The 16,961-nt window shown below is 35.6% G+C and overlaps 1 protein-coding gene across 13 annotated transcripts in view; it reads right to left on the bottom strand.

Moving 5' to 3' along the window:
* The window catches only part of ADGRL2 (adhesion G protein-coupled receptor L2), a 198,207-nt gene that overhangs the window by 22,440 nt on the left and 158,806 nt on the right, over positions 1-16,961 (bottom strand). For 9 of the 13 annotated variants that reach the window (XM_060202231.1, XM_060202230.1, XM_060202235.1 and 6 more), the window contains exons 6-14: positions 15,160-15,453; positions 14,528-14,631; positions 13,514-13,699; positions 12,373-12,411; positions 8,737-8,920; positions 4,296-4,421; positions 3,665-3,870; positions 2,422-2,595; positions 904-1,113 (exon numbers count right to left, since the gene is read on the bottom strand). In XM_060202231.1, the coding sequence (XP_060058214.1) occupies positions 904-1,113; positions 2,422-2,595; positions 3,665-3,870; positions 4,296-4,421; positions 8,737-8,920; positions 12,373-12,411; positions 13,514-13,699; positions 14,528-14,631; positions 15,160-15,453 (1,523 nt within the window). The remainder of the gene's footprint in view (positions 1-903; positions 1,114-2,421; positions 2,596-3,664; positions 3,871-4,295; positions 4,422-8,736; positions 8,921-12,372; positions 12,412-13,513; positions 13,700-14,527; positions 14,632-15,159; positions 15,454-16,961) is intronic. The other 4 variants (XM_060202232.1, XM_060202240.1, XM_060202241.1 and 1 more) reach the window with 1 other exon arrangement.

Here is a 16,961-nt window from a genome sequence, read left to right as displayed (position 1 = left end):
TTATAATATATAATAATAATATATCTTAAATATATAATATTTAAGATATTATATTTAAGATATTATAAGAGATATTATAAGAGATTATATTTAAGATATTATATTTGAGATTTAAGATATTTAAGATATCACTCTTTATAGTGAACCACTGCTTATTTTAAAATAAAAGTTTTTTTTTCATAAATGGAAACAAATTACTAAATACTTGCAAATTTAAAGGATTTAATATTTACAATGTATAATGCAGGCTTGCTAAAATTTCCATCACTGTGACACTATTATTTTTCGTGAAAGTAAGAAAACACTTAATTCTCCTTATAGATTATCCATTATGAAGTCTGAATTTTCCAAGAGCAGATAATTAGCTTAATGAGATTTTAAAGACATCACTTCCAAATACATTATTTCTATAACAGAATTTTAAAAACCTGCTTTAAATAACAAAATACTATGAGCCTAACATTATTTTCTATCACATAACACTTTCTAAAATTCACCCCAGTGCAAATGAAGATAAGGTCAAGCACTAACTAATTATTAAGTTCTGTTTCTGGTCCTGAGACTTCGTAATGATGAACACATTACCTCTAATTTAAAAAAATGATTACAGGTCAGAGGGATGTATGAAGAAAATGATAATATTAAAAATAGGATCTTATCATTTCAGTATTCCCAGCATTCAAATTACATGTCTTACTACCTAAGAAAACACAACTATATCTTAATACCAGAAATTAATTAACTCATGTTATTTAAAGACTGGTTTGTCTATTAACTTACTGTAAATTAACCTTCAGTCTTGCCCTGTCAATTATACAGTTACAAGGTCAAGTATGTGTGGATCCACAGCTGTTAATAATCATTTTTGGAGCTCCAAAGATAGTCAACTGAAAGAGTGCTTACCATGTATTTTGTTTTATCAATGCCTATTAGGAAAATAAATTCAGCAATGAAAAGGTTGATGCAAAGATTCTTGTGGATAGTATTGCGGTCACTTTGTAGGCCACGGAAAAAACAGAAGGTGAAGATACAGATGGCCAAGCAAACAAGGGAAATAACAATTCCCACCCAGGTGATGACTGTAAGGAGCAACTGATGAACTCCGTCTTTGTACTGAAAATTAAAAAGAGAAAGGAGGAACATTAGCATGCTTGACTAAAATCACAAGACAGCCCTTCTATATGGCAGCTCTTTGTTTGCTACTAAATTCTTTCAGTCTCCATGTGTTCATACAGGATTCAATTCAGGAAGAAATTTTTATCATAAAATAGCTCACTATTATCTCCTTCATGTTTTATACGTAAAAACTAAAAGTATAAGATTTTACCTAGAACACGGTGTATGAATCAGATTATCACTATTTCAATGTAGTCGAAGTAGTAGAAATCATTTCCTATGGAACATTTGTAAAATATTTCTATGATAGCATAAAGATGCTTACTCTTTTGATCAGAAATTACTGATACTGTAATGACTTCAAGTTTCTCCTGTATCTAATTTTTTCCCAAATCATTTTATTGGAGAAATAATAGCTTGTAGGACAGTTGTTGATACCTGAGTACAATCTCTCATCTCTCTCTCCTTTTTTAAATACTTATTTTATTTATTTATTATTGGATAGAGAAATTGAGAGGGGAGAGGGAGACTGAGGGGGAGAGACAGCTCTACTTAACCACTTGTGAAGCTTTCCCCCAGCCACCCCTGCAGATGGGGACCAGGGGCTTGAACCTGGGTCTTTGTGCACTGTAATGTGAGTGTTTAACCAGGGGCACCACCTGACCTGCCTCTCTCATTTCCTCTTCATCAAGTTTTAAATTATGTCCTTAGACTTTTAAAAGGATTATATGTCAGTAGTCGTGTGTATAATATTATCTGAAAGAGCGAACACAAAACTCCTTAAAATACTTGTAATACTCTATCATAATCACACACACACACACACACACACACACACACACACACACACACACACATAAACACACACACAAAAAGAAAACCTCCAGAAGTTCGCAGTTTTGTAGTGTAACAAAGTGGTTAGAAAAGTTAAATGAAAGTTGTAAAATAAGCTTCCAATACTCAACAAGCACATGACAAACTAGTCCTTTTCTGTCTCTTTTGTATAACCTTTTGCTATCCATTTTTAAATTCACAACTGCTTCTGCCAAATGCCGAAATGCTTCTGCCAAACGCCTAAAACAAAATACTCAGAACAAGTCTGTAAAGCATATGATTTTGAGAAGTGACAAATACAGAGCCAAGATTTCTTCAAATATATAGGCAATGTATACACATCTAGAAATCCACTTTACTTTGTTTGCTTTTTCCTTGCGATAAGCACCCCAAAGAAGAAACTATTTTACACAAGCTGTTTTGAATCTCTGAGGTTTTTCTCTGCTGGTAATTAGAAGTGCAAATACTTACCACAATTTCCCTGTGGGCCATGAGGATTGCAAAATTGGTCAGGTGGCTGCATGCACACGTTGTACGAGTTTTATTAGTGTCAACCAGCTTGCAGCCCTGGGTAGACCAATATCCCATCATAGTTCTTTCTGAGTAGTTCCAGAAGGAGCAGTTTGCATTGAAATAATTGTCAGGCTGGGAAATAAAATGACAAGATAAAATTAGGATTTTACACTCTAAGATGGCAACAGCAATTGTTTAATATGTGTAAAAGGTAATTTAGATTAAACTTTGCATGTTTCGGACTATAAAGTTTTTCATCAGCAAAATTGTAGACTATGTTATACAAGGCAAATATCTAACTTAAAAGGGGCTTTATAGTCCGAAACACCCTAAAGTGTACTCTAAATTACGGAGGACCCATTTTATACAATTACAATTTCCATCTTATGATTTTACATACTGATGGCACATTAGGAACTTTGTCTTTTCTGACAAAATTAAAGTCATGAATTTGTTCTGTGGATATTCTATGAGGACCAAATATTGGGAAAAAAAAATCTACTTTTACTCTGAAATTCATTTTTGTTCAAAGTGTCATGTTAGCAACAATCTGAACTATGTAGTAGTTAGTATGTCAAGGTCCCTAAAAGAATGAATCAGTTGTAATATATATGTCAGCTGTTCAAACTTATTTTTCTTTGCCAGTTCTGGAGACTCACTTGACTATCTGTTCTACAAAATTTCTGTCATCTTCTAGCACAGGGTAATTGTTTAATTACCCACGTTCACTTGAAGACAGAGCAAAGGGATCGCATCACTTAAATTCTATATTTTCAAAGAATAACGTTGGACAAATATCTTGTCAGTATATCACTATGCTGAGTAAAACCACAAAGATTTGCCATAGTGAAATGCAGAGTACTAACAGTTAATATGCAGCTATCCTGCTGCTAAGGTAAGAGTTAATTTTCATTCTAAAACAAATTACAGTCATTTACATTTTCCTGTTGATTACTGAATTAGCTTTCATTAAGAATACACTTAAGTTCTAATAATCACTGAACCAGGCTCATTTAATTTTATGTTCACAGACTTAAATAAACTTGTGTCTCTGACCTACTCTAACATTTAAAATTTAAATGGAAAGGCCTTTTCTGTTATCACCTCACCCCCCTTCTCTTCATTCCTCACATGCCAGTTTGGTTGTCCTTACTGGCTTTATAACCACCACACCCAGATTTCATTAGCATATATGACTTACATCAATATGTGGAAGAGTAAAAAGCACAGGATCTGTCAAATATACTCGGCTAGATTCTTTATTGATTGAAACTGAAATGACATGGGAGTTCACTGCAATTGTGTTATTACGGCCAATGAGGTCAGCACCCAGTTTTATGGTTGCATTTTCTGTACTAAGAAACTGCCCCAGGCTTCGGTAAATGATGAACACCAACTTTGCAAGTCCTAGGAAGGTAAGAACAATATGATTTATGGGACATCTGCTCTAAGTAAAATAAGATACAACGCTAATAAAATGAAATCTTTATGGGATTTTTTGCTAGGTAGCCTGTTGGGAGAAAAGTATTATTTTAAATCAGTTTTTAAATGTTAAGGTGTATTTGTTAAATTAGAAGTCAAATATTCAACATTATTGAATAGGCTTAACTAAATTAAAAATTCTTTTTTTTTTTTAATGAACAAGTAATTTTATTTATCTCATATGTAAAGAGAGATAGCTGAGTAGAAGAGATAAAGTTAGAGCATTTTTCTGACACTGTAACTCTAAGGATCGAACCAGGAGGCTCAGGCAAGCCAACTCCTGTGTTTTTCCGGTTGAGCTACTTTCATGGCTATGAAACCTTTCACTTTTTAAAAGACTTCCATCTTACCATTCCTACTGTTCTGTTTGACAGTGTTTGCAGAGAGCTGAATTGAGCTGCCTGCTCCTTTGATGCCCAGAGGAAATTTAAAGTCTTGGACTTGTCCTTCTGTACTGAGTACTGCAACTTCCAGAACTATGAGAGACAAAGAAGAAAAGAGGGCATTCTTTTTATTTGTACTACAAAGAAACTAATGATAATTGACAGAAACCATTTTTTCTTTTCTTTTGTATTTTTGAAACTGTTAAATTCCAATCAAATCATGAATAAATAAACTGAGAGGCTTAAATCTTGACTACACAAAAATGTTATGTATAATCATTTTAACATTTCTTCATATATACATACATATATATCACTACCAGGGTTATATATGTATATATATATAACCATATATATATATATATATATATGGGTCTCGGTGCCTGCACTACAAACCCACTGCTCCTGATGACCACCTTTTTTTCCCCCATTAATCTTGTTGTTGTTGCTGCTGTTGTTGTTGGATAGGACTGAGAGAAATCAAGAGAGGAGGAAAAAAAAAAAGATAAACACCTGCAGACCTGTTTCACCCTGCAGGTGGGGAGCCTGGAGCTCGAACCAGAATCCTGACTTCGGTCCTTGCACTTTGCTCTATGTGTGCTTAACCCGCTGTGCTACCGCCCAACCCCCACTTTTACAAAATTTCTATAGATGCTTCATTGCTACAATGATCTGAAAAGTCTAAATTAGAAATTATCTGGGCATTTACAAAATATGATCAACAAATCCCATACTTTTTCAATTTTTTTCATAAATGTTACAGTAACATTTTCAAATCAAACTTTGCCTATTGAAATGCCAATAAAAATTTCAATGTTTGATTAATATTAATTTAGAGGAGGTTGCTAGTTTATAGTACAGTTGTTAGACGTGTCTCCACCAACATATGTCCTAGTTGAATATCAAAATGCTCTACATGGACTGTAGTTTAAACTTTGCTGTTTGTATACACATCTGCATGTGCACATGCAAATAAAACAAACTTGTATCCAAAAGTACATATGTCTTAACAAGAAGATATATAAAATGTTCACTCCAGTCTTCATTATGTTAGGAAAAAAGCTACTAAAACAGATCACTGCCATAGGGAAATAACTGTGTTGTATTTTTAAAACAAATGAAAAGAGAAAAATAGACATACACAAGTATAAACATAATGCTACATTTACAGTGTGAAATCAGTCATGCTTGAAATGGAGAAACACTTAAATGCATATACTGAGGACAAATGCATAGAGATATACATAGAGGACTAATTTTTCAAGGGCTAACTAACACTACCAAAAATCAAAGATAATGGTTAATGCCTTCTTGATCAGGAAAAAAATGACTGACTTGGGGGCCAGGTGGTGGCGCGCCTGGTTGAGCGCACATTACAGTGCACAAAGACCTAGGTTCGAGCTCCCAGTCCCCACCTGCAGGGGGGAAGCTTTGCAATTGGTGAAGCAGTGTTGCAGGTGTCTGTCTCTCACCCTCTCTATCCCTCCCTTCCCTCTCGATTTCTGACTGTCTCTATCCAATAAATAAATAAATAAATTTTAAAAAAATAAAAAAAAGATTGACTTATGCATGTTCCAGACAATCTGTAAATCCTTTAAAAAAAAAAAAAAAGCAGCTAAGTGGCCAGGAGATGGCTCACCAGTAGAGTACATGCATTTGCCATTTGCAAGGAAACTGGGTCTGAGACCCTAGCATCACATGAGAGCATCATGCACCACGCACAGGGGGGAACTTTATAAGGGGTGAAGTGGTGCTAGTGTTTTTCCTGTTTCTCTCTGCTCAACCTGACAATGGAAGAAAAACAGTGGTGAAAAAATAGCAGACGGGCAAAAAGCTCCAGAGGGAGAGAGGGAATGCGAGGCTTTCTTTGGCAGAATAAGAATTCATTTATCTTGAGAGAGATGGGGGGTAGGGGGGTCGGGGGGGGGGGGGCAGAGAGAGAGATCAGAGTATTGCTGCTCCAGCAATTAAGATTTTTTGGTAATCACATATAAATTCTGGGTTCTACCCACTGATTTACCTCCCTGTTACAGTAGCAACTTTACAATTTGATGGTTTTAAAAAAATGTAAAAAAAAAAAAACCATATTGTTTGATAAGTGAGTGATATTCTAATAGTGCATTTTAACTGTATTGTTATTTTATGGACTTTTTAATATTTACTTAATATTTTTTAATTATAGTACAGAAGCCTCCCCTATAGAGGAAGACCAAAGGGCTTGATCTGGAATTCTAGCACATAATGAAGTGTGCTCAACCAGGTGTGCCACCATCCACTCCCTATTTGAACCTTCTAACAGAACACTATACAGCAGCACAAAAAGAACTGAACTGTGGTGAGGGAGTTGGCATGACAGTAGAATGCAGGCCTTGCATTTAAGTAATGGGTCCTAGGCTTAACCTCATACTGTATATACAAGAGTGAAACTCTAGTTCTCTCAGATAAATAAAAATGTTCTTTTTCAAAATTAAAAATCACGGTTTGAGCTATGACTGACTGATACACTTAACAGTGGATAAAAACTTTAAAAATGTGTGAAAGAAGCAAGGTCAGATGACTAATGTCAATTTCTACAAGATACTAGGAAGTGCAATATTTTCTTAGTGACTATGAACCTAGAACAAACTAAACAAACTCAGCGTAATCTCAGTTTTATTTTATTTATGGCCATTTTCTTTCTTTTTAAAATTTTTTTTATTTCCTTTTTGTTGTCCATGTTGGTTTTTTTAATTGTTGTAGTTATTATTATTGTCATCGTTGTTGGATAGGACACAGAGAAAGGGAGAGAGGAGGGGAAGACAGAGAGGGGGAGAGATAGACACCTGCAGACCTATTTCACTACCTGTGAAGTGACTGCCCTGCAGGTAGGGTGTCAGGGGCTCGAACCGGGATCCTTACGCCAGTCCTTGTGCTTTGCTTCACCGGCTGAGCTACTGCTCAACTCTCATAATCTCAGTTTTTACAGAACTACATTTTTAAATTTAAGTGGAGTTCAAGCAAAAAAACATGTAGTATTTGCTTATTGTATTGGACATTGTTGAAATCGAATTCTTTTTCATTCCATATGGATTACTGATGTCCCTACTTAGCAAACTTTTGTATCTTACATGAAAAATGGCTTATTTAATTTTAAAATAAATAAATTATACTTAAATTAATAATTTTTTGCCTCCAGGGTTATTGCTAGGGCTAAGTGCCTGCACTATGAATCCACTGCTCCTGGAGACCACCCCCCCTCATTTTGTTGTCCTTGTTGTCCTTACTGGTTAGGACAGAGAGAAATCGAGAGAGGAGGGGAAGACAGAGAGGGGGAGAGAGAAAGACAGACATCTGCAGACCTGCTTCACCACTTGTGAAGCAACCCACTACAGGTGGGGAGCGGGGGGTTTTAACAGGAACCGTTGAGCTGGTCCTTGCGCTGTGTGCCAGGTACCCCACTGTGCTACTGCTCAACACCCTCCTCAAATTCATATGTATATATATATTTTTTTTTTTTGCCTCCAGGGTGATTACTGGGGCTTGGTGCCAGCACTAGGAATTCACTGCTCCAGGAAGCTATTTTTCCCATTTTATTGCCCTTGTTGTGGTTTTTGTTATAGCTGTTGTTATGACTGGATAGGACAGACAGAAATGGAGAGAAGAGGGGAAGACAGAGAGGAGGAATGAAAGACACTTTCAAATTCACAATTTTAAAGGAAGTTTTGACACAGTTAAAACATTACATTGTTTTTATAAAATAAAAAGAAGCAAGAGTGCATAGTAAGTCATTCTATTAAACTGAAAAATCGGGAGTCTGGCTGTAGCACAGTGGGTTAAGTGCAGGTGGTCAAAGCACAAGGACCAGAGTAAGGGTCCTGGTTTGAGGCCCCAGCTTCCCACCTGCAGGGGAGTCGCTTCACAAGTGGTGAAGCAGATCTGCAGGTGTTTATCTTTCTCTCCCTTTCTCTGTCTTCTCCTCCTCTCTCCATTTCTCTCTATCCTATCCCACAACAAAGAATATCAATAACAACAATAACAATAATAACTATAACAATAAAAGAAGGGCAACAAGAGGGAATAAATAAAATATATTAAAAATTATTTAAACTGAAAATTCTAGAAATCAAAACTAAACTGGCAGCAGGAACTTTTATTAAACAATCCATACTCAGGCATTTATGTATTCTCCTTTAATGATTTTTTTCCCACTTTAAAAGATAACAATACATATTTGTCAACTTTTAAAAGGCCAAAGGAAAAATTTTGGTGTATGTATTAATCTATGATGTGTGATCAGCAAAAGCTTTCACTATAGACAAAGATAATTTGACAAAAGAGAAATTTGGCACTAAGAAGAAATTCAATCGATGCAGAATGGAAACATCATTTTGTTAAACATAAATTAAAACTTAACCATAGACTCACTTACCAATATTTTCTGTGGGCATTGAGACTCTGGTTGGTTCCACTAGATTGTCAGCCAGCACAAATGCCCCTTCTTCCAATGTATCAAGCAACATCGTTGCAGTATGTGCTTGTTCTGAAGAATTCATGTGTTTCCATGATTCTAGGGCTTCTGGTCTCAGAAGGTTGTCCACAGTGTCAACGATTGCCTGAATCCATTAGAAAACTACCATTAGTTTTGACTGTTTCTAGTACCAAGGTGATTTTCAATCACTGTGTAGTGACAATTGTAATATCTATCTGTCAGGATGACACACTCATCTCAAGATGGAAGAATTTTTGGACAATATTTATTTAGCCAACTAGAAATCTATCTGATCATTTCAAAACAGGTCTGCCTTAAGATTAGTAGACTATTGTAAATTTCAAAGGGGAAATGGCAAAATGTGGCTTGTTTTGTTTATCTAATCATATTCAACTGCTAAGAATTAAGAGAAAAAACAAATTTTAGGTTTTAATCTGAGGTGTTATTCTTACATTCATGGCCACTCCACTTAAAGTCTCAAGATTCAGAATGTTCTCAATAGCAAACACTAATGTTTCTGGAGTAGCCTAACTCTTGTGCTTGGAAATTAAAAACTATTTTTGAAAGTTGAACTAAAATAATAATCAAAATGGTGCTTTATTATAATAACATTGTCTATTTTTAAAATTATTTTCCCCCTACCTGCAGGGGAGTCACTTCACAGGTGGTGAAGCAGGTCTGCAGGTGTCTTTCTCTCCCCCTCTCTGTCTTCCCCTCCTCTCTCCATTTTTCTCTGTCCTATCCAACAATGACGACATCAATAACAACAACATTAATAACTACAACAATAAAACAACAAGGACAACAAAAGGGCATAAATAAGTAGTAAAAAAAAATTTTTTTTATTTACTGTTGGATAAAGACAAGGAGAAACTAAGAAGGGAGAAGGAGGTAGAGAGGGAAAGAGACAGAGAGACAGCCCTGCTTCACCACTTGTGAAGCTTTACACCTGCAGGTGGGGACCAGGGGCTTGAACCTGGGTTCTTGTGCACTGTGATGTGTGCACTGTGCACCAGGTGCACCACTGCCTGGCTCCCACATTGTCTACTCATTAGCATTGTGGGGAAAAAAATAAACTTCAAAGATGACTTCAAAGTTTTATCAATTGCCTTTGATTATTTTAATTCTTCCACTTCCTTATCAACTAAAAACAAACAAAAATACACTTGGAATATGCCTAAATAACAATTAACAATGATCTGTTTGCAAAAAAGTAAAGAGACCAATCAAAATATTTAGAGCAAAAGAAACACAAATAAAAATAAAAAAAAAAAAACAGAATAATGTCTTCACAAATACTTAAGCTGTGAATATTCACATAGGTATTTATTTAGCCTATTACCACACAAGATAACATTAAATATAACCCAGTCAGTTAATCAACTAAAGGCAGGTTTTGTATTGATACTTACTGTATTTGTACACTGACTTGTGCCTTAGATAGCAGAAGTCACTAAGTTCCTTTACTTTATCCCATCTGCCTAGTCATCACGTGTCATTATGCCCTAGTCATCACGTGTCATTACACCCTATCACTGGTTTGATCTATATGCGAGCAGTGAAGAAAAAGGATATATGTTGTACAAAGAACAACATCAAAAAAAATGTTAGTTTAAGGCATTATATTGAAATGAGCAAGAAGAGTTGTTTGAGGCTTCGGTCAAAAAATGATTAATTAGCTTAATTCATCTTAATATCCTGTGCTGTCTGCCTTATGAGCACACCATGACCTTCTCGGCAGGTGCAAGATACTTCCAAGTGGAGTTAAAGCTCTCTTCTTCCTCCTCCTCCTCCTCCCCCTACCCCTCCCCCTCCTTCTTCTCTTCTCTCTCTCTCTCCTTCTCTCTCTGGATATAAAATAGTCAAATACTCACAATGATACTGCAGCAGCCATTAACTAGAATGGAACAGAAATTGTTCTGCTGAGGCCAGATTCATTAGTCACCAAGAAATACCGACTAGAGTCTCTAATCTAAGTTACAAATGAATCCAGTCACAAAGCAGGAATGCCTCATTTGCAAAGTGTAAGTCAGCTTCAGATTTGTAATTTAAGGAGTTTTATTAAGTCTTATCTGAATGGAGGCTCATTTGAGACATACTAAGGTCATATATGGAAAACTGGGAAATGTTATACTGTCGAATGTAAAACTTTAATTCCCCCAATAAAGAAATTTAAAGAATTTATTAATGTATACACATAACTTGCTGATAACATGCGCTTATTATTCTGAAAGACTATTTTACTTATTACCATTTGTACTTTTCTAGTGAAATAAAACTGATCATTATCCAAATCATATTCCTGAAGCAATTCCTGCCAACGGGGGGAAAATCCTATTCTCTTTTGAGATATAGATCCCTGGAAACATACCAATTATTGTATCTCACACATTAACTAATGTCTTAATGATGAACTAAAATTTTGAGTATGACAAATTCTATATATTTCATCAGTAATTTCTTTGTCCCCGTTAAACAAGCTAGGAAGGAGCTTTTAGGATATTACTACCTAGAAACAGATTTTCTCACTGTATTTTTGGGTAAAGTTCTCTGGTCCAAAAATGTCTGTTATTAACTAGTGAGATGCCATTCTTTTATTTTCTGTAGACCTTGTCCCCCATCCCCCCAAAAAAATTTGGTAAAGTTTTGCTCTTGAAACTACCAGTTATCTGTTGTTTTGTTATATGTATATATACTAGTTCTTCAAGCTTTGATTATTAGATATGGTCCTGAGATGAGTAAGGCTGGGGGTGGGGGGAACTTTATCCTCAAAGGAATTCTGAAATTCAAAGAGTAAAATGCAATTTGGCATCATGATTTTGATCTGTCACACAGAACATGGCATAATTCTACGGTTAAGCTCAGCACATTTACTATAACTCGGGCATGCCAGGGGAAAAAACTGACTGGCGTGGACAAAGATTGTCAACCCAACAGTGGTTCTCCGCTACCATTAGTCTGATAAAAAAAAAAAAAATCAATATAAACCATATAAAGATAGCACTGTCACGTTGCTTACATTTCATTTCTAGTAACTCAGCCACTTAGCAACCTGATTCTAGAAATTATTCCAAATATTTTCAGAACAGACTACTTAAGAGTAAATACATCATAGATACATAAAGCAGTGATTTTTTTCATGCACATACATTACGACTATACAGTCTTTGATATGATAAACTGCCAAGAGTATATCATAGCTGTTTTACTCGAATTTTTAGTCCAGAGATGACATCAGGAAACAAAGAGAATATATATATATATATATATATATATATATATATATATATATATATATATATATATACACATATAAATATATATATATAGTTGTTTCCCAATTCAGAGGATATTTCATTAAAATTCTGTTATCTTTGGATAAACTGGGGAAAATTGTAAATATGAATTATTTGCTTATTCTGAAAGTAATATACCTGTGGAAAGTCATTTGTACAGCTGATATGGGGCACATTATATAATTATCAAAGACTGAAACATATCGGTTCATGCAGCAAGATGAAAAGCCGTGGCAGAAAGCTGAAGGGAGAAAGCAGGGTGATAGCATAGGAAAGATACCTTAAGGTAAGCCCTGCATGTCTTCTCTCGTTTTTGGAGCTTTTTAGCAAAAGAAAAGAAAATCAGAGGTTAGATTTTTCTGTTAAAATTGAGGAAAGGAGAAATCCTCAAAATTTAAACTGATGTTACTGAACTTTAAAATTTTATCCTGGATGATAATCCTCTGAATTTTTGTTCAGTTTACACTGAATGCAAAAACATATTATATATATATTATTAATTTTAGGTGTGTTTTTACAAAGTTTATTTATATGTGTTTTTACAAAGTTTACTAATCTAAAGTATCTTGATAAAGTTGGAGACAAAACACGTGGTCAGAAGAAAAAAGGGAAAAAAAAAAAAGGGAGTCGGGCGGTAGCGCAGCGGGTTAAGTGCATGTGGCTCAAAGTGCAAGGACCAGTGAGCATCCCATGAGGGGCCCCTGGCTCCCCACTTGCAAGGGAGTTGCTTTATAGGCAGTGAAGCAGGTCTGCAGGCATCTGTCTCTCTATCTCCCCCTTCTCTCTCAATTTCTCTCTGTATCCAATAACAAACAAATAAATAAAACAGAAAAAAGGAAAAAATTCTTTTCTGTTACAAAACTATAAGTGATTGCTTTTAGCTTCATATGGACCTCTTAACACTTATCTTACAGCACGAATAAAACTTCTGTGATTTCTCTGTCACAGTAGGAAAAACTAACAAGAATATTAGAGTATAGTCCTAGAAAGGAGACATTTTCCCTAACCCTGCAACTGGAAATAGTATTTGAGTGGTTCACATTCCTCTATGTGTCACAAACTCGCTAAAATCAAGACAATGGAATGTGTCAGCATACAATGTGATTTATATACACATAATCTTCAGTGTAGTTTGTAAAGCTGAGAGTACTGGCTGCAATCAAGTGGATGAAGTTTGATACCAAGTTCTCCCTCATGGGAAGTGGTGGGGAGAGGGAGGAGTGTGTAGGGAAAAGGGAGGAAGGTTACAATTTGTTCCTTCTTCACCTGTAATACTGTCTTGAGAAATTAAGTTAGAAGTTCTGTTCCTAAGCTTATTTCAATGGGATCATACGTTTAATCGTCAACTACCACTAAGATTCAAGACTATTATGCCAAAGAAATGTATGTATCAATGAAAATGACAGAAAATTTCTACCTACCTTGTTAAAAGTCCTTCCAGCAGAATCTTTCTCACTAGGTTTCAGTTCTTGTAGTTGTGCATCGAGAATGTCCACCAACTGCTCCATCAGTCTTACTGAAGAACTCACATCCCCAGCAAACACTGGCCCTTTGGTATGTTTCGCCAGTTCGTTGGCAAGACTAGCAGCATTTTCTCCACTTCGAATCTGAAATGACAATTTATGTTACCTCAGCAAAGTTTCTTGTTCTGAGTCTTCTTAGTCTTCTGCTATGTATCTTTGCTGGTGGTAAATGACCTATTTACAAATATGTCAGTATCTGCAAATAATGGGAGACAGTAGCTTTCTCTTTATTTTAGATGATTAAAGGTTTTCAGATCTTCCACAGAGAAGTTATTAGTAAGAGATTTATAAGAAACAACAACAAAAATCAACACAGAAATTCCCTCATGGTTTCAGCTTTCTAAGTTCAAAATAATACTATTCCCAAGTATTATTTATTTATATTAATGATCCAAAAATTAAATATAATTAGTATGATACTATGGATCACTACCTACTGACATGTGTCAGAAAGGTAGATGGGGAAGGAGAGACTCAAAGGTCAGTGTGTTACACAATAATACCAAAGTTATTCGAGTTTTTCAAAAGACATTTTTACTCATTATACCATAGTCATCTGTGACATAAACATCTGCTTGCATTCTGTGGGTTCAGCTGCAAACTTAATGATATTTGATTTATTAGGCCAATGCACGATTTGTCTTCTGAACATCAAAAGAAACAGAACAAGCAAAATATGAATGAAATTAAGCAAGTATGTACTCATTAAAAAGCTTAACATAGAACACAGCCATGTCCCAGAACATATGTAACTTTGAATAGCTTACAGACATAACTATGCATTTTTTTTACTTTTATAGTGAACAAAGAGCAATAATGAAGCTGGCTTTAACATACAAAGCTAAATTATTTATGTCAGACGTTAAAGTCCTTAATCACCAATGTGTATCACATTAAAAGGTTCCAACCAACCTTCTGAGCCAGCTGATTTACCCAGTGTGAAGTACAGTTACTAAGATCAGGGCCCTTAGGGTTCCATGTTCCAGTGGAAACCATGCAGAGATATGAGGCAGTTCCTATAACAGATGTAGAAAACAACAGTGAAATTGAAACCATTTTTCTGCATGCATTTTTCGGCAGATCAGCCGTGATGATCCTACTCTAAGTGTTAAATTTTGAATAAACACTAATGGAAGTAGTTGACAATAACTGACAAAAAATAGGGCATAATGAAGATAGTAAACAGTAACTATAAAGTCAGCATAGAAATATCAGACATTTACAGCAAGACAAACAAAAAGCCCTTGATTTTCTTGGCACTCAACCAAAATAATACTTGTAATGAGAAAGGCAGCTGTAAAGACGCTTCACTGGAGCCCAAGGGCAAAAAACTTGGACTTTACATTAAGTCTTAAAGAGGGAGGTAAGATTTTGTACCTGAAATTAAATGACTATCAGAGCTTAAAAGATTTTATGTCATCTACATCATTGCTAAAGGGAAAAAAAACAAAGCTATTGTAAATACCTCTTATCTCAAATGACTTTATTGTGATTGAAAACTCACTAAATCTAAAAAGGTATGCATAACATCACTGAGGAAATACCTCTGGTTCCTTTGGGACAAGGTCGCTCAACCATCATTCCCCTTTGTGTCTGAGGCCACTTTATTCCCCTGGAGTCTAAAGCTTCGCAGAATCTCTCTGGCAGGGGAAAAATATTTGTTACAGGAGGAATTTTGGTTGTAGAAACCGCTGGGGGTGGTTTTGTCCCTTTGTTTCCTTCCTGTGATCCAGCTACAGTTGTGCTCATGGGGCTTTTCTGTGAAGTAGTGCTTGTGGTTGATACTGTGGTTTTGAATTGCTCAGCTGAAGAAGTTATTGTCACAGCTGTGGTAGGCACTAAGGAAAAAAGATGAGTATGTTAATCTCCAACACACACTTGTGCACACACATGTGAACAAGTACACACACACCCCTCCTGCACACACACACACACACACCCCTCCTACACACAGACACATCCCTCCTGCACAGACACACACACACACAGACACACACACACACACACACACACATCCCTCCTGCACAGACACACACAGACACACACACCCCTCCTGCCATCGAGTTATGCCACATCCAATAAAGGAAGAATTACTGAGAATACAGTTGAGTGGAAGAATACACATCTTCATTTTTTTTCTGCTTATTCAAATTGCTGGCTAACCAATGGTAGTAAGGCTTTAAAACTGTATGAATAACTATAGACAATACATTATGTTTTACTTCTCAATGAGGTATTTAATGACACAGTTTAAGTATTATTTCACCATATATCATGTAGCAGGAAACAGAGTTTCCCATATAGTTTCAATGAACATGTCAAATGCACTGCCACAAGTAAGTAATTTATAAAAAGGTCTATTTACATAAATTCATAGTTATCAACAAATTACATATAAGAAAATGGAAATTTTTTAAAAAATATTTTTTATTATTTATTTTATTTGAAAGAGATGCAGAGAAAGAATACACAGAGAGAAACACCAGAGCACTGCTCAGCTCTGGCTTACTGTGGTGAGGGAGACTGAACCTGGGACTTTGGAGCCTCAGGCATGAGAGTCTCTTTGCATAACCATTATGCTATCTACCCCTGCGAAAATGGAAAATTTAATGTCATCCTACTACATGTTGCAGGGAAATAAACACTGTGACATCTTTTTACCCAGCAGCCATTCTTGCTCAAGGGATTTCTGAGCATGCCTGATTAGATTTAAACAGAAGATAAGTTTGATATGCTTGTACAGTTTAGTAGTAGGGAAACATCCGGGGCTTCAAGATCTTTACGTTTGAAAACATACATTAAAAAAAAAAAAAAGCAACCAATTTCGGTCAGACACTATAATGTGATCACTTAAACAAGTCAGATCAAATTATGCTGATTTCAAAGTTTGCTCCACTTACAGACCCTTATCAGAGAGTATAAAAAGAACTACTGAGTGTGGAAGATAGTATAATGGCTATGCAAAGTGACTCTCAAGCCTGAAGGCTCCAAGGTCTCTGATTCAATTCCTCATATTATTATAAACCAGAGCTGAGCAGTGCTTTGGTAAACAAGTACATTACAGCTGCATATTTAAATGCAGAGGTTTGGGTGTGGTAGATGGCATAATGGATATGCAAACAGACTCTCATGCCTGAGGCTCCAAAGTCCCAGTTTCAATCCCCCATACCATAAACCAGAGTTAAGCAGTGCTCTGATTAAAAAAAAAAAAAAAAAGCAGAAGATTTTTTTTTTTTGGGGGGGGGTCTAAACTGTCATCATTAGCTTCCAGTAGTATCTAAACTGTCAAATCCTCTTGGTTACAGTAAAAAAAAAGACTGTAATGTTTGCCTTATTAATATGTTTA

The sequence above is a fragment of the Erinaceus europaeus genome, chromosome 11, assembly GCF_950295315.1.
Source record: "Erinaceus europaeus chromosome 11, mEriEur2.1, whole genome shotgun sequence".
NCBI classification, from domain to species: Eukaryota; Metazoa; Chordata; class Mammalia; order Eulipotyphla; family Erinaceidae; genus Erinaceus; species Erinaceus europaeus.
The sequence above is the reverse complement of the archived record's forward strand: the minus strand, read 5'-3'. Positions and strand labels throughout refer to the sequence as shown.